Source organism: Pseudophryne corroboree, chromosome 6, assembly GCF_028390025.1.
Source record: "Pseudophryne corroboree isolate aPseCor3 chromosome 6, aPseCor3.hap2, whole genome shotgun sequence".
Lineage (NCBI taxonomy): Eukaryota > Metazoa > Chordata > Amphibia > Anura > Myobatrachidae > Pseudophryne > Pseudophryne corroboree.
This window is the reverse complement of record NC_086449.1, coordinates 84,582,252-84,607,128: the sequence shown is the minus strand read 5'-3', so window position 1 is coordinate 84,607,128 and position 24,877 is coordinate 84,582,252. Positions and strand designations below refer to the sequence as shown.

At 52.0% G+C, this 24,877-nt stretch overlaps 1 protein-coding gene across 1 annotated transcript; it reads right to left on the bottom strand.

Annotated features, from left to right (window-relative positions):
• Nucleotides 1-192: 192 nt before the first annotated feature.
• On the bottom strand, nucleotides 193-24,546 carry ATG4D (autophagy related 4D cysteine peptidase). Its single transcript, XM_063931392.1, has 11 exons — nucleotides 24,340-24,546; nucleotides 23,022-23,254; nucleotides 22,818-22,901; nucleotides 22,486-22,659; nucleotides 18,526-18,823; nucleotides 2,477-2,541; nucleotides 2,255-2,397; nucleotides 2,048-2,126; nucleotides 1,898-1,974; nucleotides 774-893; nucleotides 193-477 (listed from the first exon to the last, which is right to left on the bottom strand). The coding sequence occupies exons 2-11, from the start codon at nucleotides 23,203-23,205 to the stop codon at nucleotides 310-312; spliced, it is 1,392 nt and encodes a 463-aa protein (XP_063787462.1). The 5' UTR covers nucleotides 23,206-23,254; nucleotides 24,340-24,546; the 3' UTR covers nucleotides 193-309.
• Nucleotides 24,547-24,877: the final 331 nt, after the last annotated feature.

The following is a 24,877-nucleotide window of genomic DNA, read 5'->3' as shown; positions in this document are numbered from 1 at the left end:
GGTCTTCAGCTGCCTGATTTTCTATTTAAAGGTTTAAAAACAGTGCTTATTATGTTCTCCTGCCTATAAGCTGTAGGCAGAATAACATTGTGTACGTTACATGTGACACAGACACACAACCATGATTCATTGGTGTGGTGAGCAACTTACTGACGTGTTTTAACAAGTTAAAAGCGCAGCAGGGTTCGGATATCAGTGTCACGTCTCATCAAAAAGAGACTGAATTGCTTTAATCCCTAAACAGCAGCCCTAAAAAGTAATGAATACCAAAATTGGCAAAATACTGGACAAATTATACAAGTCCCCCTCTCATAAGAACTCAAACTCATCTGAGCTGGGTCTCTTCGCCATTGTCCCCCTCTTACGGCGGGCAAAAGTGGAGAGGGCTGGCCCGTCTGCATTGAAGAATTCCTGAGCCTGACCATCTGAGATGCTGAATACAGGGTACTTCTCCTCTGCGGACGTGGAGCTCAGCACCTGCAGGATGAAGAGAAGAGACCATCAAACTATCAACCTAACAGAGAAGAGGAAGAGACCGGACACATCCAATAACCCCCCCCCCCCCCCTCCGGCTCCTCCTAAAGTAGAACATTCCTTTGCAACCTTTTTTAGCCACAGCAGCTGGCAGCGTGCCCCACCTCCCTTAATGGATTCCAATCGTCTTTGGGTTCCTGAGATGCAACACTTCTCTACAGGATAGCTCTGTACGTGTCTGCCTCACACTTATGTAGGGCCAGCAAATTGGATGATTTAAGTACATTATAGTACAGTACCTTTACTAGCTGATCGCAAAGTGTTCCAAAATGTTCACGATTTTTTGCATAGAAAGCAAATGTACAGCTTGGATCCATCTTCACGATGGGCATTTTCCTAGGGAATTTACAGTGAAAGGTCTGCAGAGGGTAAGGAGAGAGACAAAGACAACTATCACAGAGGAACTCTACCTGGAAGAGACATACAGACACTAGGACACAGACCTCTCCCCTCCTCCTAATACACAGACATCAGGACACACTGACCTCCCCCCTCCTCCTAATACACAGACATCAGGGCAGCCTGACCTCCCCCCTCCTCCTAATACACAGACACTAGGACACACTGACCTCTATCCTCCTCCTAATACACACACCTCTCTCCTCCTAATACACAGACATCAGGGCACACTCACCTCTCCCCTCCTCCTAATACACTGACATCAGGGCAGCCTGACCTCTCCCCTCCTCCTAATACACAGACATCAGGGCACACTGACCTCTCCCCTCCTCCTAAGACACAGACATCAGGACACACTGACCTCTCCCCTCCTTCTAATACACACACTAGGACACACTGACCTCTATCCTCCTCCTAATACACACACCTCTCTCCTAATACACAGACATCAGGACACACTGACCTCTCCCCTTCTTCTAATACACAGACACTAGGACACACTGACCTCTATCCTCCTCCTAATACACAGATATCAGGGCACACTGACCTCTCCCCTCCTTCTAATACACAGACACTAGGACACACTGACCTCTATCCTCCTCCTAATACACAGATATCAGGGCACACTGACCTCTATCCTCCTCCTAAGACACAGACATCAGGGCACACTGACCTCTCCCCTCCTCCTAATACACAGACATCAGGGCACACTGACCTCTCCCCTCCTTCTAATACACAGACACTAGGACACACTGACCTCTATCCTCCTCCTAATACACACACCTCTCTCCTCCTAATACACAGACATCAGGGCAGACTGACCTCTCCCCTCCTCCTAATACACAGATATCAGGGCACACTGACCTCTCCCCTCCTCCTAATACACAGACATCAGGGCACCCTGACCTCTCTCCCTCCTAATACACAGACATCAGGGCAGACTGACCTCTCCCATCCTACTTACTTCTAAAGCAAAGTCATCCTTGCTGGTGTCAATGTAGGTCTGGCAGTAATGTGGATCCAGGTATAAGAGATCGTTATCTGGTCAGATAAGATAAGAATGATAAATACAAGTGCCATGTGGGGTTTAAAATGCTGTTATGTCAATGCTAACCTTGGTAGCCGATGAAATACAGTGAGTGCTTGGGTTTCCCTCCTATAATGCCTAGGCATGCTGGCATCTGCAGGAACTCCTGAGAAGAGAAACATTCAGCACTGAGGCTTTGCCCACATACTGCCGCTACACACAAACACCTGACTTACTGGTGCATAAACCAATGAACCCAGTCTCTCCTCCCCTCTGGGTGACATGTCCCTTTACCTGAATACACTGCTTATATACTGGGTTGAAATGCTCGCCCCCGAGACGTACAGGTACGAGGATGATAACGGCCCTCCCAGCAAGACTCCTCTCTGGGGCACAATCCGATCCATCCAGCAGCTGCTCCACATCCGCCCTGTACACTGAGCAGCACAAACGCAGATTATGGGTTCAGTCTCCTTCCCCATAACAAAACATGTACAGAGCCAACACATGTCTTACCTGTGCAATCCTGGGACACATAGACCGATAGCTCCGGGACTGCCGATGCCGTTTCCAGGGCTTTCCTGGTGGATAGAAATACAAGTCACAGAGACAGAGACCGAAATCTCTAGCAACATGAGCTCATACATTCTGCTATTGGCCAGTTTTTATACTACGCTGTGACATCACCAAGATTAATATTATACATTCTAAGATCACGGCCGATCACAAACAGGTGAGGTCTTTCCTGCTGCTATTGGCCATTTTCTATACTACGCTGTGACATCACCAAGATTAATATTATACATTCTAAGGCTCACTTATTCTATTCTGACACATTACAAAGGAACAGAAGTGAGGAATGATAGATGCCATTTTCTCATGGCCTTGTAGGGGGCGCTATTCATACTTTTCCTGTGAAGAGTTAATAGCGGCACACAGTTTCCTAAAGTTCTGCTCTAGAACACAAGTCCTCCCCCAGACTATGGCTGGATCTGGTCAATGGAATTTATATATGGTCTACATTACCACTGACAATGCTTCACAAATTATATGTGTCTTCTATAACTCCTCTTCATTGTTGCTTTTATCGTAATTGTAACGGGATGTAGTTATGTGACCGCCAGTCACAATACCGACGGCTACATCCTGCCCCCCACTAAATCCCGACAGTCGGCATGCCTACTAGCAGGGACTATTCCCAATCGTGGGTGTCTACGACACCCATAGAGTGGCGTCGAGCGCAAGGGGCTTTGTTGTGCGCGTGCTCACCCCCCCCGTCGGCATTCTGCTGTTGGGATCCCGCGGTCGGTATGCTGACCGCCGGGATCGCCTAACCAACCCATTGTAACATATTCTTCCTGGGCCTTCCAACTGGATACACCATCCGAAACAATGGACTGGAATCAAACAGAAGCTTTAAGCCACTAATTAACATCTAGAAGATGGTATCCATTCAGATGGTCGACAATGTTACGGTCGACACATTAGGTCGACAGTGTCATGGTTGACATGGACAAATGTGAAAGGTCGACACATGAAAAGGTCGACATGGCCTTTAAAAAAAAAAAAAGATTTTTTTTTTTTTTTTACTTTTTCATACTTTACCATCCATGTGGACTACGATTGGGAATAATAACCTGTGCCGAATGCAGCGGTAACAAAGCGAGGCACCTTGTCGCGAGCCATGCAAGGGGACACTGTACAATAATTGGGGTTCCTGGTCATGTTACGGAAAAAATGACACCAAAAACAGTTCAAAAATCCATGTTGACCTATGCATGTGTCGACCATTTTCATGTGTCGACCAATAGTGGTTGACCTAATGACTGTCGACCATTGATACCGGAACAGTAGAAGATGCTGATTACTCATACATGAAATAACTGGAGTGTTCTAGGTCACAGTCTGTCCTCACCCCTCTGCAGCAGCCTTGCTGTGCAATAATGCAGTGTGACAATCTGCTTATACAATGTCATGTGCTAAAGATGTGGGGACTATTACAGCAGACAGTAATTGGGAGGGAAGTTAATACTTTCTAACAGAGCTGCAGTAGAGGCTCAGGGTAACAGCGTATTGTGCCGCCAAGGTTCCTATATGAATATTTAATTTGTTTTTTCTTAATCTCTGTGTCACTAGACAGCATACAGCAAGAGAAAAGGGAGATTAATATTTCCGTTTTGAGGTTTCAGTGGTCCCTTAATCTGAATAAACACCTATCTCACAATGGGGTCTATTCACAAAGCAGTGAAAAAAGTGTGGAGAAGTGAGCCTGTGCAGAAGTTGGCCATGGCAACCAATCAGCTGCTCTGTATACATTTTATAGTATGCAAATTATAAATGTTACTGCAATGCTGATTGGTTGCCTTGAGCAACTTCTCCACACTTTTCAATGTCATAATGCATGTGCTGCAGTGTCTTAAAGCATAAGAACGTTTGGTCCACTAGCACCAAATCACAAAGAATATAAAACACAAATAAACAGTAAAAAAAACGCCAGCTCCACAACAGGAGAGATCTCACCTCCAGCACCCATGCCATAAGGGGAAGCATTCCAGGAGCGCCAAATACAGTCATACTTATCCAGGCAATTACATTTGGTGTACACCACTTCATTCATCAGCCTAAAATTGTGGCCTCTACAGGCCCTCCATATACGGGCAGCCAAGGTCAGGGAGCCGAGGATATATTGGCTGGTCACTCGAGAAACCATGTTTAAGACCCAACATGAAAAATTACATCCCAGGAGACAGTAAATAAGAATTTACTCACCGGTAATTCTATTTCTCGTAGTCCGTAGTGGATGCTGGGAACTCCGTAAGGACCATGGGGAATAGCGGGCTCCGAAGGAGGCTGGGCACTCTAGAAAGATCTTAGACTACCTGGTGTGCACTGGCTCCTCCCACTATGACCCTCCTCCAAGCCTCAGTTAGGTACTGTGCCCGGACGAGCGTACACAATAAGGAAGGATTTTGAATCCCGGGTAAGACTCATACCAGCCACACCAATCACACCGTACAACTCGTGATATGAACACAGTTAACAGTATGAAACAATAGAGCCTCTCAACAGATGGCTCAACAATAACCCGATTTAGTTAACAATAACTATGTACAAGTATTGCAGATAAACCGCACTTGGGATGGGCGCCCAGCATCCACTACGGACTACGAGAAATAGAATTACCGGTGAGTAAATTCTTATTTTCTCTAACGTCCTAGTGGATGCTGGGAACTCCGTAAGGACCATGGGGATTATACCAAAGCTCCCAAACGGGCGGGAGAGTGCGGATGACTCTGCAGCACCGAATGAGAGAACTCCAGGTCCTCCTCAGCCAGGGTATCAAATTTGTAGAATTTTGCAAACGTGTTTGCCCCTGACCAAGTAGCTGCTCGGCAAAGTTGTAAAGCCGAGACCCCTCGGGCAGCCGCCCAAGATGAGCCCACCTTCCTTGTGGAATGGGCATTGACAGATTTTGGCTGTGGCAGGCCTGCCACAGTATGTGCAAGCTGAATTGTACTACAAATCCAACGAGCAATAGTCTGCTTAGAAGCAGGAGCACCCAGCTTGTTAGGTGCATATAGGATAAACAGCGAGTCAGATTTTCTGACTCTAGCCATTCTGGAAACATATATTTTCAGTGCCCTGACAACGTCTAGCAACTTGGAGTCCTCCAAGTCCCTAGTAGCCGCAGGCACCACAATAGGCTGGTTCAGGTGAAACGCTGACACCACCTTTGGGAGAAAATGGGGACGAGTCCTCAATTCTGCCCTATCTGTGGCCGGAGAGCCCCAGCCACGAGGCAAATGGCCGCCCTGGCACTGAAGGGGTTAATCCCTAGTGCCCGGCGCCATTTGCAAGGACAAAAGGGGCTCTTGGCGCCAAAATTTGAAATATATTGTGGGCGCTAGGCGCCGTGTGTTATAAATGTATTTTTAAATGTGCCGTGGTCCCGGACCCCTCCGGAGACCACGGCAGGGAGGACAGCCCCCGGCGCGCTCAGCAGAGTGTGCGCGCCGGGGGAGAAGAGGCAGCCTCTGACCGCCGGAGTCCGGGAGCTCCGCTCCCGGCAGCGGTCAGTGTAGCCCCGGGCGCCCTGGAGTGTGCGCGCCGGGGAGAAGGGTGAGCGCTGCGGCTGGGAGCTCGGCTCCCGCTGCAGTGCTCTATGTGAGAGCCGCCGCTGGGGGCCGGGAGCTCTGCTCCCAGCGCCTCAGCACAGCACGGGTGGCCAGCCGCAGCAGCCGGGACGGACGTCCCGGGCTGCTAGGCGGCGAGGGGGGTGCGCTGCAGCCCGGCTCCCCGCCGGACGCTGCAGCGAGGCCAACAGACAGGCGCCGCTCATGGGGGACCGGGCTAGCCGGCTCCCTAGCGGCGTGGGCACATTAGGCGGGCCAGCAGGATGGTGAGCGCTGGGGTCCGGGAGCTACGCTCCCGGCGCCTCAGCGCTGAAACAAGCCAGGGTCACGGCGGCCGGGACAAGTGTCCCGGTCCGCCGGGCTTATGGTACAGGGGGGTGCGCCGCTGCGTGCGGCGAGGCCACTGATTAGTGCCACCCTGGGGGGACAGGGAGAGCCAGCTCCCTGGAACCCCAGAGGCAGAAAAGCAGGCTGGAGGATGGGGGAAGCCAGCCCCATACCTCCAGCACACAGAGAGCCCTCGCAGCCAGGCTGCAGGGCTAGGGAAGGCACTGCAGTGCCTGAGTATGTAGAGCCTGTGCAGGGCACAGGCTCAGTGTATATTTAACAAAGGGAAATGTACAGTGTGATTCAAAAATGTAATGTATTTAAAGATAAAATGCACTTACTTGGTTGTGTGTCCCAGGAGGGGGGAATCCATGGCTGTGCGGGCTGATGGATTCTCCCAGACCTTTTCCCTAAGGGCGGAGTGCATTCCCGTCCAGCCTCACAGTTCCAATAGGGACAGGGAGAAAGAGAAGCAGCTCAGCTGTAGAACGGGCTGGGGGGTTTCTTGGAGCTCCATGGAGATCAGCCGTGGTGAACCGGAGACCTGGACCGGGGAGCCAGGCTGCCCAGCTCTGGAGCCCAGGTCCGGGCTGCGGGCAGTGAGAGGGGTCCCGGGCAGGTTTCTGGAAGTCAGTTTAGGAGGGAAAAACTTCCCCCCAGCCAGACTGAACGGCACCGTGGGAGTAGCCTGCTCTCCCAGATGGGAGAGACAAAGGAGACCGGCCACTCCCCACTGTCCATTGGGGACAATGTTAGGTGTGCATGAGTCCAGAGCATGCACAGCTCATGGGTAAACATTGATTGGTTGTACACCACAGGGCGGGCTTACCCCCTGTGGTAAGGGGTCTTGGAGAGGGATAAAAGGAGGGCAGTTGGCCCATAGGAGTGTGTAGTTATACCATCTTATTCTGCTGGAACATCTTGCTGTATGCTGTTGCCCCTAGCAATAGGGAAGAGTTCTCTTTAGAACTATATTTGAGCAAATAAACATCATTGCCTCAAGAAGATTGCTTCATCTTGTGACCAACAGGGTTAGGCCAAACCTAGCCCCGTCCTCCGGCTGTCCAGGGAAGCACCTAACGTCTCCAAGCTCCGCCTTCCGCCAGCTACCGGTAGAGGCCTAGCAAGTGGCTAGTGGGGATTCGTCGACACCACACAGGTGTGGTAAAGCAGTGCGTCGGCACATACAGAGCAGAACTGTGGTTCCAAACGCCACGGCAGGTTAGGAGTTTGGTGGTGGCAGCAAGAACCCGCCCACAGCGCAGTGGGTGGAGTCAGTAACAGGCGGTTACTGACGGTAAGCGGGAATCCCCTATGTGGTCAGGCCTCGTGCGGCTTGACCTTCCATTCTGTGCGCAGTCAACGGGACGCGGCAAGCGGCGAGTGCTTCCGTACGGTATCGTCCTGTCACAGAAATTGGTGGCATAGTGGTGGGATAATCCCAGGCGGCTTTTCATCACCCGATTGGAGAAGCCGAGTTACTCAGGAGAGGAGTAACTGCAGCGCAGGAGAACGCACAAGATGGCGGAATTCAGCGGAATGTCCAAGGAGGATCTGGAGATCGTATGCCAGGGGAAGGGTGTGGATATCCCTTCCAACGCGTCCAGGAGCGTCATGCAGGCGGCGCTCAGGAGCTGGGAGGAGTCTCATCGGGCGGAGGTGGAAAGCACTGACGGCGTCAGCATCGCAGAGGACGGCCCAACAGTGGACCTTCGTAAGGAACCGGTGAGAACCACAAGCCCCGCCCTCTCTCACAGCAGCAATGTTTCCCAGCAATCCCTAGCAGGGCCAGGATCCCAACGTCCCAGGGGGGGCGGCCCGGATACCCTAGCAGATCGGCTAGCGGAATTGGGGGAAAGGGCAACAGAGCAAGAACGCTTGATCATCATCCAGATGTGGCGTGATGAGCGGGCACCACAGGCCGTGGTACCCCGGGAGCCGTTGTCAGCTGTTGTTCACAGATCAGGACGTATTCAGTTTGCCAAGTTTGCAGACAGTGATGGGGACATTGATGGACATTTGCAAGTTTTTGAAAGGACTTGTAAACTACACGATCTACCCAAGTCAGAGTGGGTGAGACACCTTGTGCCCACTCTGCATGGAGAGGCCTTGGAGGCCTATCGAGGAGTGGCGACGGAGGACTGTGGGAACTACGACGAAGTCAAGAAGGCCCTCCTCCAGCGATTCTTCATCACTCCTGAGTCTTACAGGAAGAAATTCAGAGACTTGCCCAAGAATCCTAGCAGCACCCATGAGCAGTTCGCCACCCAGCTGAGGCAGTACGTGGTGAAGTGGGTGAAGGATTCAGAAGCCACTACATGGGACGCACTGATCGACCTGATCTGCAGGGAGCAGTTCTACCGCCGGTGCGCCCAAGAAGTGAAGGAGTGGGTGCTAGATCGGGAGCCACCCAGCTTAAAGATGGCTGCCCAATTAGCAGACAAGTATGTGGCAATTCGGCCACGGGGGCAGAAGCGCCCCGCCAGCAGCCAGCTCCAACAGACTGTACCACCAAGGGGACCCCCCTCTTCAGCTCATCACCCCCAAAGACAAGCATCTTCCAACCCGGGTGCTCTTGGCCAGCAACCGCACCGCAGCGTCCCTGCAACTGATCAGAGATCATCGGTGCCACGACTGGAGAAGAAGTGCTACGGCTGTGGGAAAATCGGACATCTGAGGATGAACTGTCCTGCATCCCAAGCACCCCAGACTCGTGCCCCAAATCCGAGTGCTGGAGCCCGGATCGCTTGTTTGACGAGAGGAGATGAGCCTACAGAGACTGTTCCCCCTCCAGTCAGTCCGATGGAGTGTGGCGAGAGACAGGTGCACTCTGCGGAGAGAGTCACCTGCATGGCCACACAGCCCCTACACAACATGTGGAGGCACCTGCAGCCAGTCCACGTGGGACCTCTGCAGGGAGAAGGCCTAAGAGACTCTGGGGCCTCAATCACTGTGGTGAGCCCCCACCTTATAGATCCTGCTGCAGTATTGCAGGGTCGCACTGCCACGATCACCCTGGCAGAAGGAACAGAAAAAGCGGTTCCCATGGCAAGAGTCTACCTGGACTGGGGAGCTGGACCAGAGTTGCGAGAAGTTGCCGTCATGGATGGTCTCCCAACTGATGTGGTCCTAGGAAATGATCTGGGTGGTGGGATCGTCACTACGTTTGTTGGCGCCATTTCCCGGAGTCAAGTTCCAAAACCACCGTTGACATCAGCTACTCCAGCACAGCCCAGCCCAGAGGAAAAGACTACAGCTGCTAGACAACTGCCAGCACAGCCAACCACAGCATCAACCAGCCCAGAGGAAAAGATTACAGCGGCTAGATCGGCACATCGACCCCGCATGCCTTTTGCCTCTGGTATGCCCACGTCCACTAGCAACGCAGAGGATGTCGGTTCCAGCTCGTTTGATCCTGTGGGGGTGCCCAATGATGCTCCTGACCCAAGTGGTTTGCCAACTCCGGCGGTGAGTATGAGAAACCACATTGACCTTTCCATGACTGACCCCTACCAGACTGACCCTAGTAGTCCCCACCTAGATCCCCCTGTAGAGTGTCCCAATTTAGGAGAGATTGAGGGCCACAGGCAGGAGTTTAGGGAGGCTCAACTCTCTGACCCATCCCCGAAAGGCATGAGGCGCCACTCTGGCAGCGGCCTTGACAGGGTTGGGGCGGGGAGGTTGACCTGGCGGGAAGGGTTAAGGTACAGGGTAGCCAGGAAAGTGGGAGGGGATAGACCAGATAGGGAATGTGTCCAACTGGTCCCCTCAGGGAACGTTCCTGCGCAACCGGTGTCGGTTGCCAGCGAAACCCCTTTGGACAGTAACCCGGAGACAGACCGTACCCTGAAGTGCCTGACACAGAGCTTACCCTGGTCTGGAATGTCGGATGACGCCCAGACCACATGTAAGGCTGGTGCCATGCGTTGGCAGCCGGGGCACTCCAGCGGTTGTGTTGTCTCTGGGCCTCTGCCCATAGGAGAACCCTTGCAGCAAGTTGCTGTGGACATAGCCGGTCCCCTGCCTGTGCACAGTAGATCGGGGAAGACACGCAGCCTCCCTGTAGTGGATGCCACACAGGATCCAGAGGCTGGTGGTCTGGCCGCCATCACTGTGGCACAGGTAGCGGACGAGGAGGAAGGAGTAGGCCTAGGTGACAGGGTAGGTTTCCCGAGTCATAGGTCGACGGAGGAGGATTGGAGGGCAGGTCTGACGGTTAGGGCAGACAGTTGCCAGTTAGGTATGACGGAGGTGCAGTGCCTGGGGCACCATGTGGGAGGAGACAGGGGTAGGCCCAACCCAGAGGGGGTGGAGGCAACCAGAGGCTGTCCCCGACCCACATCACCCAGACCGGTACTGACCTTAGAACCTGTAAGGCCCTACGGACATGTTGTCATTGACTTTAGTCCTGTAGTGAACCCCTTGACAGAGATGGCTAGGAAGGGCATTCCCAAGTCAGTGGACTTTGCACCCGCTTGCGAGTTGGCATTCCAGTCATTGAAAGAGGCTCGGGTACCCGCTCCAGTGCTGATGGCGCACATTCTTGACCAGGACTGTGTGTTACGAACTATTGCGCCACTGCACGGACTGGGAGCAGTACCGAGCCTGAAAGAGCCATATGGGCAGGAGCACCCTGTGGCCTGTTTGAGCAGAAAACTGCTAGGGTGGGAGGTGGGGTATGCCACAGTTGGGACACCGTGGGTGGCACTTGTTTGTAACCGGCCCCCCACCGTGGTGACTTACCACCTACCTGTTAGGTGGCTGCAACCTACCTTGGGGGAATTGGACAGACTTTTGTGGTGGAGCCTTGAACTTGGACTTCAGGTGGACTATTTGAACATTGTGCACCCACGAAGAGAGGCCCACTACACTATGGATGAACTGTCTAGGCCAGAGCCTACACCCCCCAGGTAGCGTCCCCTTCACCCCAACGGACTGCGGGACCAGGACCCAAATCGTTGGGACATGGGTCCCTGGTTGACCCGCTTGAATGGGGGGGGAGGAGTGTGGCCGGAGAGCCCCAGCCACGAGGCAAATGGCCGCCCTGGCACTGAAGGGGTTAATCCCTAGTGCCCGGCGCCATTTGCAAGGACAAAAGGGGCTCTTGGCGCCAAAATTTGAAATATATTGTGGGCGCTAGGCGCCGTGTGTTATAAATGTATTTTTAAATGTGCCGTGGTCCCGGACCCCTCCGGAGACCACGGCAGGGAGGACAGCCCCCGGCGCGCTCAGCAGAGTGTGCGCGCCGGGGGAGAGGAGGCAGCCTCTGACCGCCGGAGTCCGGGAGCTCCGCTCCCGGCAGCGGTCAGTGTAGCCCCGGGCGCCCTGGAGTGTGCGCGCCGGGGAGAAGGGTGAGCGCTGCGGCTGGGAGCTCGGCTCCCGCTGCAGTGCTCTATGTGAGAGCCGCCGCTGGGGGCCGGGAGCTCTGCTCCCAGCGCCTCAGCACAGCACGGGTGGCCAGCCGCAGCAGCCGGGACGGACGTCCCGGGCTGCTAGGCGGCGAGGGGGGTGCGCTGCAGCCCGGCTCCCCGCCGGACGCTGCAGCGAGGCCAACAGACAGGCGCCGCTCATGGGGGACCGGGCTAGCCGGCTCCCTAGCGGCGTGGGCACATTAGGCGGGCCAGCAGGATGGTGAGCGCTGGGGTCCGGGAGCTACGCTCCCGGCGCCTCAGCGCTGAAACAAGCCAGGGTCACGGCGGCCGGGACAAGTGTCCCGGTCCGCCGGGCTTATGGTACAGGGGGGTGCGCCGCTGCGTGCGGCGAGGCCACTGATTAGTGCCACCCTGGGGGGACAGGGAGAGCCAGCTCCCTGGAACCCCAGAGGCAGAAAAGCAGGCTGGAGGATGGGGGAAGCCAGCCCCATACCTCCAGCACACAGAGAGCCCTCGCAGCCAGGCTGCAGGGCTAGGGAAGGCACTGCAGTGCCTGAGTATGTAGAGCCTGTGCAGGGCACAGGCTCAGTGTATATTTAACAAAGGGAAATGTACAGTGTGATTCAAAAATGTAATGTATTTAAAGATAAAATGCACTTACTTGGTTGTGTGTCCCAGGAGGGGGGAATCCATGGCTGTGCGGGCTGATGGATTCTCCCAGACCTTTTCCCTAAGGGCGGAGTGCATTCCCGTCCAGCCTCACAGTTCCAATAGGGACAGGGAGAAAGAGAAGCAGCTCAGCTGTAGAACGGGCTGGGGGGTTTCTTGGAGCTCCATGGAGATCAGCCGTGGTGAACCGGAGACCTGGACCGGGGAGCCAGGCTGCCCAGCTCTGGAGCCCAGGTCCGGGCTGCGGGCAGTGAGAGGGGTCCCGGGCAGGTTTCTGGAAGTCAGTTTAGGAGGGAAAAACTTCCCCCCAGCCAGACTGAACGGCACCGTGGGAGTAGCCTGCTCTCCCAGATGGGAGAGACAAAGGAGACCGGCCACTCCCCACTGTCCATTGGGGACAATGTTAGGTGTGCATGAGTCCAGAGCATGCACAGCTCATGGGTAAACATTGATTGGTTGTACACCACAGGGCGGGCTTACCCCCTGTGGTAAGGGGTCTTGGAGAGGGATAAAAGGAGGGCAGTTGGCCCATAGGAGTGTGTAGTTATACCATCTTATTCTGCTGGAACATCTTGCTGTATGCTGTTGCCCCTAGCAATAGGGAAGAGTTCTCTTTAGAACTATATTTGAGCAAATAAACATCATTGCCTCAAGAAGATTGCTTCATCTTGTGACCAACAGGGTTAGGCCAAACCTAGCCCCGTCCTCCGGCTGTCCAGGGAAGCACCTAACGTCTCCAAGCTCCGCCTTCCGCCAGCTACCGGTAGAGGCCTAGCAAGTGGCTAGTGGGGATTCGTCGACACCACACAGGTGTGGTAAAGCAGTGCGTCGGCACATACAGAGCAGAACTGTGGTTCCAAACGCCACGGCAGGTTAGGAGTTTGGTGGTGGCAGCAAGAACCCGCCCACAGCGCAGTGGGTGGAGTCAGTAACAGGCGGTTACTGACGGTAAGCGGGAATCCCCTATGTGGTCAGGCCTCGTGCGGCTTGACCTTCCATTCTGTGCGCAGTCAACGGGACGCGGCAAGCGGCGAGTGCTTCCGTACGGTATCGTCCTGTCACACTATCCATATGGAAAATCAAATAAGGGCTTTTACAAGACAAAGCCGCCAACTTTGATACTCGCCTGGCAGAAGCCAAGGCCAATAACATAACCACCTTCCACGTGAGATATTTCAGATCCACGGTTTTTAGTGGTTCAAACCAATGTGATTTTAAGAAACTCAACACCACGTTGAGATCCCAAGGTGCCACAGGAGGCACAAACGGGGGCTGACTCTGCAGCACTCCTTTTATAAATGTCTGAACTTCAGGTACTGAAGCTAGTTCTTTTTGAAAGAAAATCGACAGAGCCGAGATCTGTACCTTAATGGAACCCAATTTAAGGCCCATAGTCACTCCTGCTTGCAGGAAATGCAGAAATCGACCTAGTTGAAATTCCTCTGTTGGGGCCCTTTCGGCCTCACACCATGCAACATATTTTCGCCATATGCGGTGATAATGAGTTGCTGTAACCTCTTTCCTGGCTTTAGTAAGCGTAGGAATGACTTCCTCCGGAATGCCCTTTTCCTTCAGGATCCGGCGTTCAACCGCCATGCCGACAAACGCAGCCGCGGTAAGTCTTGGAACAGACAGGGCCCCTGTTGCCGCAGGTCCTGTCTGAGTGGCAGAGGCCATGGGTCCTCTGATATAAATTCTTGAAGTTCTGGGTACCAAGCTCTTCTTGGCCATCCACGAGTATCGTTCTTACTCCTCGCCTTCTTATTATTCTCAGTACCTTTGGTATGAGAGGCAGAGGGGAGAACACATAAACCGACTGGTACACCCACGGTGTTACCAGAGCGTCCATAGCTATCGCCTGAGGGTCCCTTGACCCGGTGCAATATCTTTTATAGCTTTTTGTTGAGGCGGGACGCCATCATGTCCACCTGTGGCCTTTCCCAATGGTGTACAATCCTATTGGAAGACTTCTGGAGGAAGTCCCCATTCTCCCGGGTGGAGGTCGTGTCTGTTGAGAAGATCTGCTTCCCAGTTGTCCACTCCGGGAATGAACACTGCTGACAGTGCTAACACATGATTTTCCGCCTATCGGAGAATCCTTGTGGCTTCTGCCATCGCCATCCTGCTTCTTGTGCCGCCCTGTTGGTTTACATGGGCGACTGCCGTGATGTTGTCTGATTGGATCAGTACCGGCTGGTTTTGAAGCAGAGGCCTTGCCGGCCTCAGGGCATTGTAAATGGCCCTCAGGTCCAGAATATTTATGTGTAGGGAAATAACCTGACTTGACCAAAGTCCCTGGAAATTTCTTCCCTGTGTGACTGCCTCCCAGCCTCAAAGGCTGGAATCCATGGTCACTAGGACCTAGTCCTGTATGCCGAACCTGCGGCCCTCTTGAAGATGGGCACTCTGCAGCCACCACAGTAGAGATACCCTGGTCCTTGGAGACAGGGTTATCAGCCTATGCATCGGAAGATGCGATCCGGACCACTTGTCCAACAGGTCCCTCTGAAAAGTTCTTGTATGGAACCTGCCTAATGGGATTGCTTCGTAGGAAGCTACCATTTTTCCCAGGACTCGCGTGCAATGATGCACCGCTACCTATTTTGGCTTCAGGAGGTCTCTGACTAGAGATGACAACTCCTTGGCTTTCTCCTCCGGGAGAAACACTATTTCTGGTTTATGTCCAGAACCATCCCCAGGAACAGTAGACGTGTCATAGGAACCAGCTGTGACTTTGGACTGTTTAGAATCCAACCATGCTGTTGTAGCACTTTCCAAAATAGTGCTACCCCGACTACCAACTGCTCCTTGGACCTCGCCCTTATAACGAGATTGTCCAAGTACGGGATAATTACAACTCCCTTTTCTCGAAGGAGTATCAACATTTCGGCCATTACCTTGATAAAACACCCTCGGTGCCATGTACAGTCCAAACGGCAGTGTCTGGACTTGGTAATGGTAATCCTGTACCACAAATCTGAGGTACTCCTGGCGAGGATGGTAAATGGGGACATGCAGGTAAGCATCCTTGATGTCCCAGGATACCATGTAATCCCCCTCGTCCAGGCTTGCAATAACCGCCCTGAGCGATTCCATCTTGAACTTGAATTTTTTCATGTATGTGTTCAAGGATTTTAAATATAAAATGGGTCACACCGAACCATGCGGTTTCGGTACCCCAACCCGTGTGGAATAGTAACCCCGTCCTTGTTGAAGTAGGGGCACCTTGAGTATTACCTGCTGGGAATACCGCTTATTAATTGCCTCTAGCACAGCCTCCCTGCCTGAGGGAGTTGTCAGCAAGGCATATTTTAGGAAACGGCTGGGGGGAGACATCTCGAATTCCAGCTTGTACCCCTGAAATACTACTTGAAAGAAACAGGGATCCACCTGTGAGCGAGCCCACTAATTGCTGAAATTTTTGAGACGGCCCCCCACCGTACCTGGCTACACCTGTGGAGCACCCGCGTCATGGTGTGGCCTCACAGGAGGCGGGGGAAGAATCTTGATTCTGGGAACAGGCTGACTGGTGCAGCTTTTTCCCTCTACCCTTGTCTCTGTACAGAAAGGAAGCGCCATTTGACCCGCTTGCTTTTCTGAAGCCGAAAGGACTGTACCTTTGTCTGTGAGGAAACCTGAGGTAAAATTATTTCTTCCCAGCAGTTGCTGTGAATACGAGGTCCCAGAGACCATCCCCAAATAATTCCTCACCCTTATAAGGCTCTCTATGCGCTTTTTAAGTCAGCATCACCTGTCCAATGACAGGTCTCTAATACCCTCCTGACAGAATGGACATTACATTTATTTTGGATGCCAGCCGGCAAAATATCCCTCTGTGCATCCCCCATATATAAGACGACGTCTTTTATGTTTTTATGTTTGCCAACTAGTATCCCTGTTTGACAGGGTCACCGACCACGCTGCAGCAGCACTATCTGCAGGTCTCAGTCTAGTACCTGAGTGTGTAAATACAGACTTCAGGATAGCCTCCTGTTTTTTATCAACAGGTACCTATTAAAGTGGCCGTATCCTAAGACGGCAGTGCCACCTTTTTTGACAAACGTGTGAGCGCCTTATCCACCCTAGGGGATATCTCCCAGCGTAACTTATCCACCTGGCGGGAAAGGGTACGCCATCAGTAACTTTTTATAAATTACCAGTTTCTTAACGGGGGAACCCACGCTTTCACACACTTCATTTATTCATCTGATGGGGGAACAAAACACTGCCTGTTTTTTCTCCCCAAACCTAAAACCCATTTTTAGAGGTGCTTGGGTTAAAGTCAGAAATGTATAACACATTTTTTATTGCCGGGATCACGTCACGGATGTTCCTAGTGGATTGTGTATATGTCTCCACCTTGTCGACACTGGAGTCAGACTCCGTGTCGACATCTATGTCTGCCATCTGAGAGAGCGGGCGTTTTTGAGCCCCTGATGGCCTTTGAGACGCCTGGGCAGGCGCGGGCTGCGAAGCCGGCTGTCCCACAGCTGTTACGTCATCCACCCTTTTATGTAAGGAGTTGACACTGTCGGTTAATACCTTTCACCTATCCATCCACTCTGGTGTCGGCCCCACAGGGGGCGACATCACATATATCGGCCTCTGTTCTGTCACCATATAAGCCTCCTCATTCAACATGTCGACACAGCCGTACCGACACACCGCAGACACACAGGGAATGCTCTAAACGAGGACAGGACCCACAAAAGCCCTTTGGGGGGACAGAGTGAGAGTATGCCAGCACACACCAGAGCGCTATATAATGCAGGGACTAACTGAGTTATGTCCCCTATAGCTGCTGTTTTTATATATAATGTATACTGCGCCTAAATTTAGTGCCCCCCCTCTCTTTATTAACCCTTTGTAGACTGCAGGGGAGAGCTAGGGAGCTTCCTTCCAGCGGAGCTGTGAGGGAAAATAGCGCCAGTGTGCTGAGGAGATAGGCTCCGCCCCTTTTTTGCTGCCTATTCTCCCGCTTTTTATGGGATTCTGGCAGGGGTATTTACCTCATATATAGCCCCAGGGGCTATATATATTGAGGTATTTTAGCCAGCCAAGGTGTTTTTATTGCTGCCTCAGGGCGCCCCCCCCCCAGCGCCCTGCACCCTCAGTGACCGGAGTGTGAAGTGTGTATGAGGAGCAATGGCGCACAGCTGCAGTGCTGTGCGCTACCTTGGTGAAGACAGGATGTCTTCATGCCGCCGATTTTCCGGACCATCTTCTTGCTTCTGGCTCTGTAAGGGGGAGGCGGCGCGGCTCCGGGACCGAACATCAAGGCTGGGCCTGCGGTCGATCCCTCTGGAGCTAATGGTGTCCAGTAGCCTAAGAAGCCCAATCCGGCTGCAAGCAGGCGAGTTCGCTTCTTCTCCCCTTAGTCCCTCGATGCAGTGAGCCTGTTGCCAGCAGGTCTCACTGAAAATAACAAATTCTAAGACTATAACTTTCTAAGAGCTCAGGAGAGCCCCTAGTGTGCATCCAACCTCGGCCGGGCACGAAATCTAACTGAGGCTTGGAGGAGGGTCATAGTGGGAGGAGCCAGTGCACACCAGGTAGTCTAAGATCTTTCTAGAGTGCCCAGCCTCCTTCGGAGCCCGCTATTCCCCATGGTCCTTACGGAGTTCCCAGCATCCACTAGGACGTTAGAGAAATGGGATTATATCTCCGAGTAATACACCACGTGAACTAGCCCCAGAAGGAAACAGACCCACGAGAGATGCCAAAAGGAACATTGGGAAGAGAAGCGCTTAGGGTACACCGACCAAGGCTCAGATCCAAGTTTCCTCAGCCCCCGGGGGTTAAGGCAAACCCTGTAGAGGAGAAGAAATTGGATCTGCTGGAACTGTACCAGAGTTGCGGGCAGGGGGCTACCCAACATCCAGGCTCTACAGGCCACTATAAGCCCTTATCCTCTAATGGACCTAGGTCTTCCTTCCTTAAGTCTAAGAGGCTCTATGAATATTCTGTACACTCTATTATGTAGTGCATTGGAAAGGATGTAAAGCTTTCCCAATAATATATCCCCCACACGTCATACCAGATCCGCTGTAGATTATATTCTCACCGCAGGATGTGAGCCACGATACTGGGGCCATACCAGTCTCCAGCCTTCTTGCCGAGGCTTTCTCCTAATTTAACCATGTGGTGGAGACCAAAAGGGGCATCAGGGTGGTCTGACAGCCAGCGCAGGATGTCCCTGTGGATCAGCTCTTGGTGAGGAACCTGTGGAGGATGTCGGTTTGGGAGGGTCCTTGACCGGCTGGCAGTTGAGGACAGGATGGGATATGGATTTGAGCTGGATGGGGAAGATGATCGCATGGATTCCATTTCTACGAAGTTTAATGCTTCTGGCCAGAACCAATCTAAGTGACCAAAAATGGAGACGTGAGAGACAGATCTGCAGACTACATGGCCCATAATATCCCCCCCCCCCGCCACTTGCCTATATGTGACACTGAACTAAAAATGCTTTGTCGAAAAGGAATTTCTTGGAAAATCCAAACAACTGTTCCATTACTTTCCACAGTAAAATGGGGAGTGGATCACTAGAATTGGTATTGAACTGGATTGAGCAAGAGACTGGTAGTTACTACGCCTGAAAATAAGTCATTTTAAGCAAATGGTGGATCTGCCCCTCTCACTGCTAAACACACCATGTATCACACAGGAAACAACCTATGATTGTTTCGAGTGCAGCCCAAATGTGATGGAAATCAGTGGTGAGGTGGAGCCCTAGAGACAGAGGGTAGTCAGATGCAACACATCAACCCTAGAAACCAGGGGAGCATTTCTTATAGTGAATTTTAAAGGTAGCTCCACAAACCTGGGTAGGGCCTGATGGCAGTGGCTTACAGTAGTGGGGGTGGGAAGAGAACCTAATGAACATAGCAGTGACTTCCAGGTGTGATGTTAGGAAACCGAGGTAAGAGAACAGCTAGGAGGAGGCAATGAGTATCAAATAGCCAGAGGTGAGTTGCAGTCACAGAGTCTGGGCGTGGAGGGTGGTGCAGTTATAAGGTCTGGGGGCAGCGGGTGGTGGAGTGAGGCAGAGAGTGTCAGAGGGTGGTGCAGCCATGGGGTCGGTGGTACAGAAGGTGTCAGAGGTGAGGTACAGCAATAGATACTGGAGTCAGAGGGTGATGGAGTGAGACAGAGAGTGTCAGAGGTGAGGTACAGCAATAGATACTGGAGTCAGAGGGTGATGGAGTGAGACAGAGAGTGTCAGAGGTGAGGTACAGCAATAGATACTGGAGTCAGAGGGTGATGGAGTGAGAGAGAGTGTCAGAGGTGAGGTACAGCAATAGATACTAGAGTCAGAGGGTGATGGAGTGAGACAGAGAGTGTCAGAGATGAGGTACAGCAATAGATACTGGAGTCAGAGGGTGATGGAGTGAGACAGAGAGTGTCAGAGGTGAGGTACAGCAATAGATACTGGAGTCAGAGGGTGATGGAGTGAGACAGAAAGTGTCAGAGGTGAGGTACAGCAATAGATACTGGAGTCAGAGGGTGATGGAGTGAGACAGAGTGTCAGAGGTGAGGTACAGCAATAGATACTGGAGTCAGAGGGTGATGGAGTGAGGAGTGTCAGAGGTGAGGTACAGCAATAGATGCTGGAGTCAGAGGGTGATGGAGTGAGACAGAGAGTGTCAGAGGTGAGGTACAGCAATAGATACTGGAGTCAGAGGGTGATGGAGTGAGACAGAGAGTGTCAGAGGTGAGGTACAGCAATAGATACTGCAGTCAGAGGGTGATGGAGTGAGACAGAGTGTCAGAGGTGAGGTACAGCAATAGATACTGGAGTCAGAGGGTGATGGAGTGAGAGAGAGTGTCAGAGGTGAGGTACAGCAATAGATACTGGAGTCAGAGGGTGATGGAGTGAGACAGAGAGTGTCAGAGATGAGGTACAGCAATAGATACTGGAGTCAGAGGGTGATGGAGTGAGACAGAGAGTGTCAGAGGTGAGGTACAGCAATAGATACTGGAGTCAGAGGGTGATGGAGTGAGACAGAAAGTGTCAGAGGTGAGGTACAGCAATAGATACTGGAGTCAGAGGGTGATGGAGTGAGACAGAGTGTCAGAGGTGAGGTACAGCAATAGATACTGGAGTCAGAGGGTGATGGAGTGAGGAGTGTCAGAGGTGAGGTACAGCAATAGATGCTGGAGTCAGAGGGTGATGGAGTGAGACAGAGAGTGTCAGAGGTGAGGTACAGCAATAGATACTGGAGTCAGAGGGTGATGGAGTGAGACAGAGAGTGTCAGAGGTGAGGTACAGCAATAGATACTGGAGTCAGAGGGTGATGGAGTGAGACAGAGAGTGTCAGAGGTGAGGTACAGCAATAGATACTGGAGCCAGAGGGTGATGGAGTGAGACAGAGAGTGTCAGAGATGAGGTACAGCAATAGATACTGGAGTCAGAGGGTGATGGAGTGAGACAGAGAGTGTCAGAGGTGAGGTACAGCAATAGATACTGGAGTCAGAGGGTGATGGAGTGAGGAGTGTCAGAGGTGAGGTACAGCAATAGATGCTGGAGTAAGAGGGTGATGGAGTGAGACAGAGAGTGTCAGAGGTGAGGTACAGCAATAGATACTGGAGTCAGAGGGTGATGGAGTGAGGAGTGTCAGAGGTGAGGTACAGCAATAGATGCTGGAGTCAGAGGGTGATGGAGTGAGACAGAGAGTGTCAGAGGTGAGGTACAGCAATAGATACTGGGATCAGAGGGTGATGGAGTGAGACAGAGTGTCAGAGGTGAGGTACAGCAATAGATACTGGAGTCAGAGGGTGATTGAGTGATACAGAGAGTGTCAGAGGTGAGGTACAGCAATAGATACTGGAGTCAGAGGGTGATGGAGTGAGACAGAGAGTGTCAGAGGTGAGGTACAGCAATAGATACTGGAGTCAGAGGGTGATGGAGTGAGACAGAGAGTGTCAGAGGTGAGGTACAGCTATAGATACTGGAGTCAGAGGGTGATGGAGTGAGACAGAGAGTGTCAGAGGTGAGGTACCGCAATAGAATACTGGAGTCAGAGGGTGATGGAGTGAGACAGAGAGTGTCAGAGGTGAGGTACAGCAATAGAATACTGGAGTCAGAGGGTGATGGAGTGAGACAGAGAGTGTCAGAGGTGAGGTACAGCAATAGATACTGGAGTCAGAGGGTGATGGAGTGAGACAGAGAGTGTCAGAGGTGAGGTACAGCTATAGATACTGGAGTCAGAGGGTGATGGAGTGAGACAGAGAGTGTCAGAGGTGAGGTACCGCAATAGAATACTGGAGTCAGAGGGTGATGGAGTGAGACAGAGAGTGTCAGAGGTGAGGTACAGCAATAGATACTGGAGTCAGAGGGTGATGGAGTGAGACAGAGAGTGTCAGAGGTGAGGTACAGCAATAGAATACTGGAGTCAGAGGGTGATGGAGTGAGACAGAGAGTGTCAGAGGTGAGGTACAGCAATAGATACTGGAGTCAGAGGGTGATGGAGTGAGACAGAGAGTGTCAGAGGTGAGGTACAGCAATAGATACTGGAGTCAGAGGGTGATTGAGTGAGACAGAGAGTGTCAGAGGTGAGGTACAGCATCAGAGGGTGATTGAGTGAGACAGAGAGTGTCAGAGGTGAGGTACAGCAATAGATACTGGAGTCAGAAGATGATGGAGTGAGGCAGCCAGAGCAAGGACAGACAGAAATAGGGATGGCTGCTATGTGAACAAAGCCAGCTGCTGCATTCAGGATATCCTCAGGTGGTGGGGGGGTGAAGAAGATGACCAATTAGCAGAGAATTGATAAAAGTTGTGAAATAGCAAAGTGTATTGAACAAAAAAAAAAAGTTAGTTTTTATTAAAGTTTTAACAAATTTTTAGATAACCAAAACAAGAATCCTCTTAAACTTAGTTAGCAGAGTGGTGGAAAGGGCAAGGATTGATCAGGACATTAGCCACCCAGAACTCCTAAACCAGAGAGACCATATCAAGTGATACACTGCTATAGAAGCCACACGTTTACCCCAACACTAGCCTGAAGGGGGCAGTGCTGACCTCTGTTTAGAAGATGCATCAGCAGAGCATGCGCCAGTAACATTTGTGCGCTCCTGATCATACAGCCCCATCCGCAGTCTGTCGTGAACTGGGTCCCTTCCAGAGCAGGAAAATCCCGTCTGTACGTCAGCCAAACCCGTGAGACAAAATCCTTCTGGAAATGTTCTATGTCACCTGTGAACACGAGAGAACTACATGACTGACATAAATAAATGATCACTCAGACACTACAGTATCCCCTCAGTTATTCAGCAAGCTAAATCACATCCGATAATGCTTCAGCTTCACCCCCATCATTCCTCCTCCGTCACACCATCTAGCTCGGCTCTCACCTTCAAGCCTGAACTGGTAGCGTTTGCCCAACAAATATAAGGGTGATACTCTGTTGAAATTTGTCTTCATCTTCACTGTCCAGCCTGTCAAACAAAACACTGGGTGAGAGGAGATGGTGCACTTCTAGCTCATATGCCTTAACGGATATCTGCAAACCCTTCATATTATAGATCTGTCAGGATTTTTTTGTTCCATTTCCTTACCATACTTGACATTGTTCCATGCAGTCAGCAGTTTGCTCTTGAGTTTATCCACCTCATCAATCTCCGCGTCTTGGCCAGCTCCTTGGTAACCCATCTTAGGCCGATCAGGGCTCCCAAGTACGACCTGGCGTCGTTGTCCCCTGGGGCTGCCGTACTGAGTGCCCACGGGAGAGATGGAATTCATCTATCTGATCTGGCTTCCCACAGAGGGGAACAGCATGACCGGAGTCACTCTGGGGAGAGAAAGAGCCCAGCTATAAGGATTACGGGTGTAGCATGGCTGGTCGGCTGTCGGGATCCCGGCGCCGGGATCCTGACCGCATGGGCGAGCGCAAAAGAGCCCCTGGTGGGCTCGCTGCGCTCACCACGCTGCGGGCACAGTGGCACGCTACGCATGCCACGCTATTTATTCTCCCTCCAGAGGTGTCGTGGACACCACGAGAGGGAGAATAGTTGTCGGTATCCCGGTGCCGGCATGCTGAGCGCCGGGATCCCAACAACTGGTATATCGAATGCCACCCAAGGATTACTCCTCCATCAGTCAGTTTGGGTGCACGGTTTTATTTCCGCCATCTGTAAATTGCATGTAAGTCATGGACAGGCCGGGACAGCCCCTCCTGAGATTGATACAAACGTGAAAACCAGAGACTCCCGTGCGACGAACGGGTAGAACAGCTAGTTCTCTATGGGCCTAATTCAGACCTGATCGCTCCCTAGGTGTTTTATTGCACTGCTGCGAGCAGATAGTCGCCGCCCATAGGGGAGTGTATGTTTGCTGGGCAAGTGTGCGAACACAAGTGCAGCTGAGCAGTACAAAAAGTTTTGTGCAGTTTCTGAGTTGCCCAGGACTTACTCAGCCGCTACGATCACTTCAGCCTGTCTGGGCCCGGAATTGACGTCAGGCACTCGCCCTGCAAACGCTTGGACACGCCTGTGTTTTTCTAAACACTCCCAGAAAATGGTCAGTTGCCACCCACAAACGCCTTCTCCCTGTCAATCTCCTTGCGATCGGTTGTGCAAATGGATTCTTCGTACAATCCATCGCAAAGCAACGATCAGTTTTGTAGCCATACGACGCGTCTGCGCATTGCGGTGCATATACATGCACAGTTCTGACCTGATCGCTACGAAAAATCCTAGCGTGCGATCAGGTCTGAATGACCCCTCTATATGTGATCGCTATACAAACTTGCACAGCACCCGGGAACACCGATCACAATGGTAACCTTCACAGTATAACGCGCTGAATGTATATATTCTATATCATCACTAACTGAATGCCACAGACACCAGGATAAACAGACAGACAATCACTCACCTTGACCCCAGATTGGTATCTATGGAGCAGGGACTCCCCCCACTGCAGGAAGAAGACTGACAGTCCGGGTCCAGCGGTCTCACCTCACCTCTTCCCGCAGAAAGCCATACATCAGACTCTGCCGGTATCGTTTCAGCTTCACTTCCGCCCTAATACACCACCGAGACCGTTCAGACGCGCCCACAGTACACTTCCTGGAAACCAGTGACGTCAGACCATCCCCGGAGTTTCTCACTGACATCTTACAATGGCCGAAGACTAACACGGCGGCCATCTTGTGGCTGGCATATTATTATTATTATTTTTTTTTTTACAGAATACCTTTATTGAGGATTTACAAATTAACAATACGGGCATCGAGGCACCGCCTGTACAGATATTAAACATTTGTGTTACATTGCTGGGTAATCGCCATATATGACTGATAGACACAGGTCAGACACAGGACACCTATTACATATTACACATTACACACAGAGGTCATAGAGAGACAATGCACGCAGCAGCCCGGGTCTATCAATGGGAGAGCTGCTTGTAG

Bases quoted from the DNA above. Each gene is read 5' to 3' on its own strand.
- ATG4D (XM_063931392.1), bottom strand. From the start codon at position 23,205: ATGAATTCCATCTCTCCCGTGGGCACTCAGTACGGCAGCCCCAGGGGA. The intron at 18,824-22,485 runs GTCAGCACTGCC...TTGGTCACTTAG, and splicing joins GATGCATCTTCTAAACAGAG to ATTGGTTCTGGCCAGAAGCA. The intron at 894-1,897 runs GTAAGTAGGATG...TACCCTCTGCAG, and splicing joins AGGATGACTTTGCTTTAGAA to ACCTTTCACTGTAAATTCCC.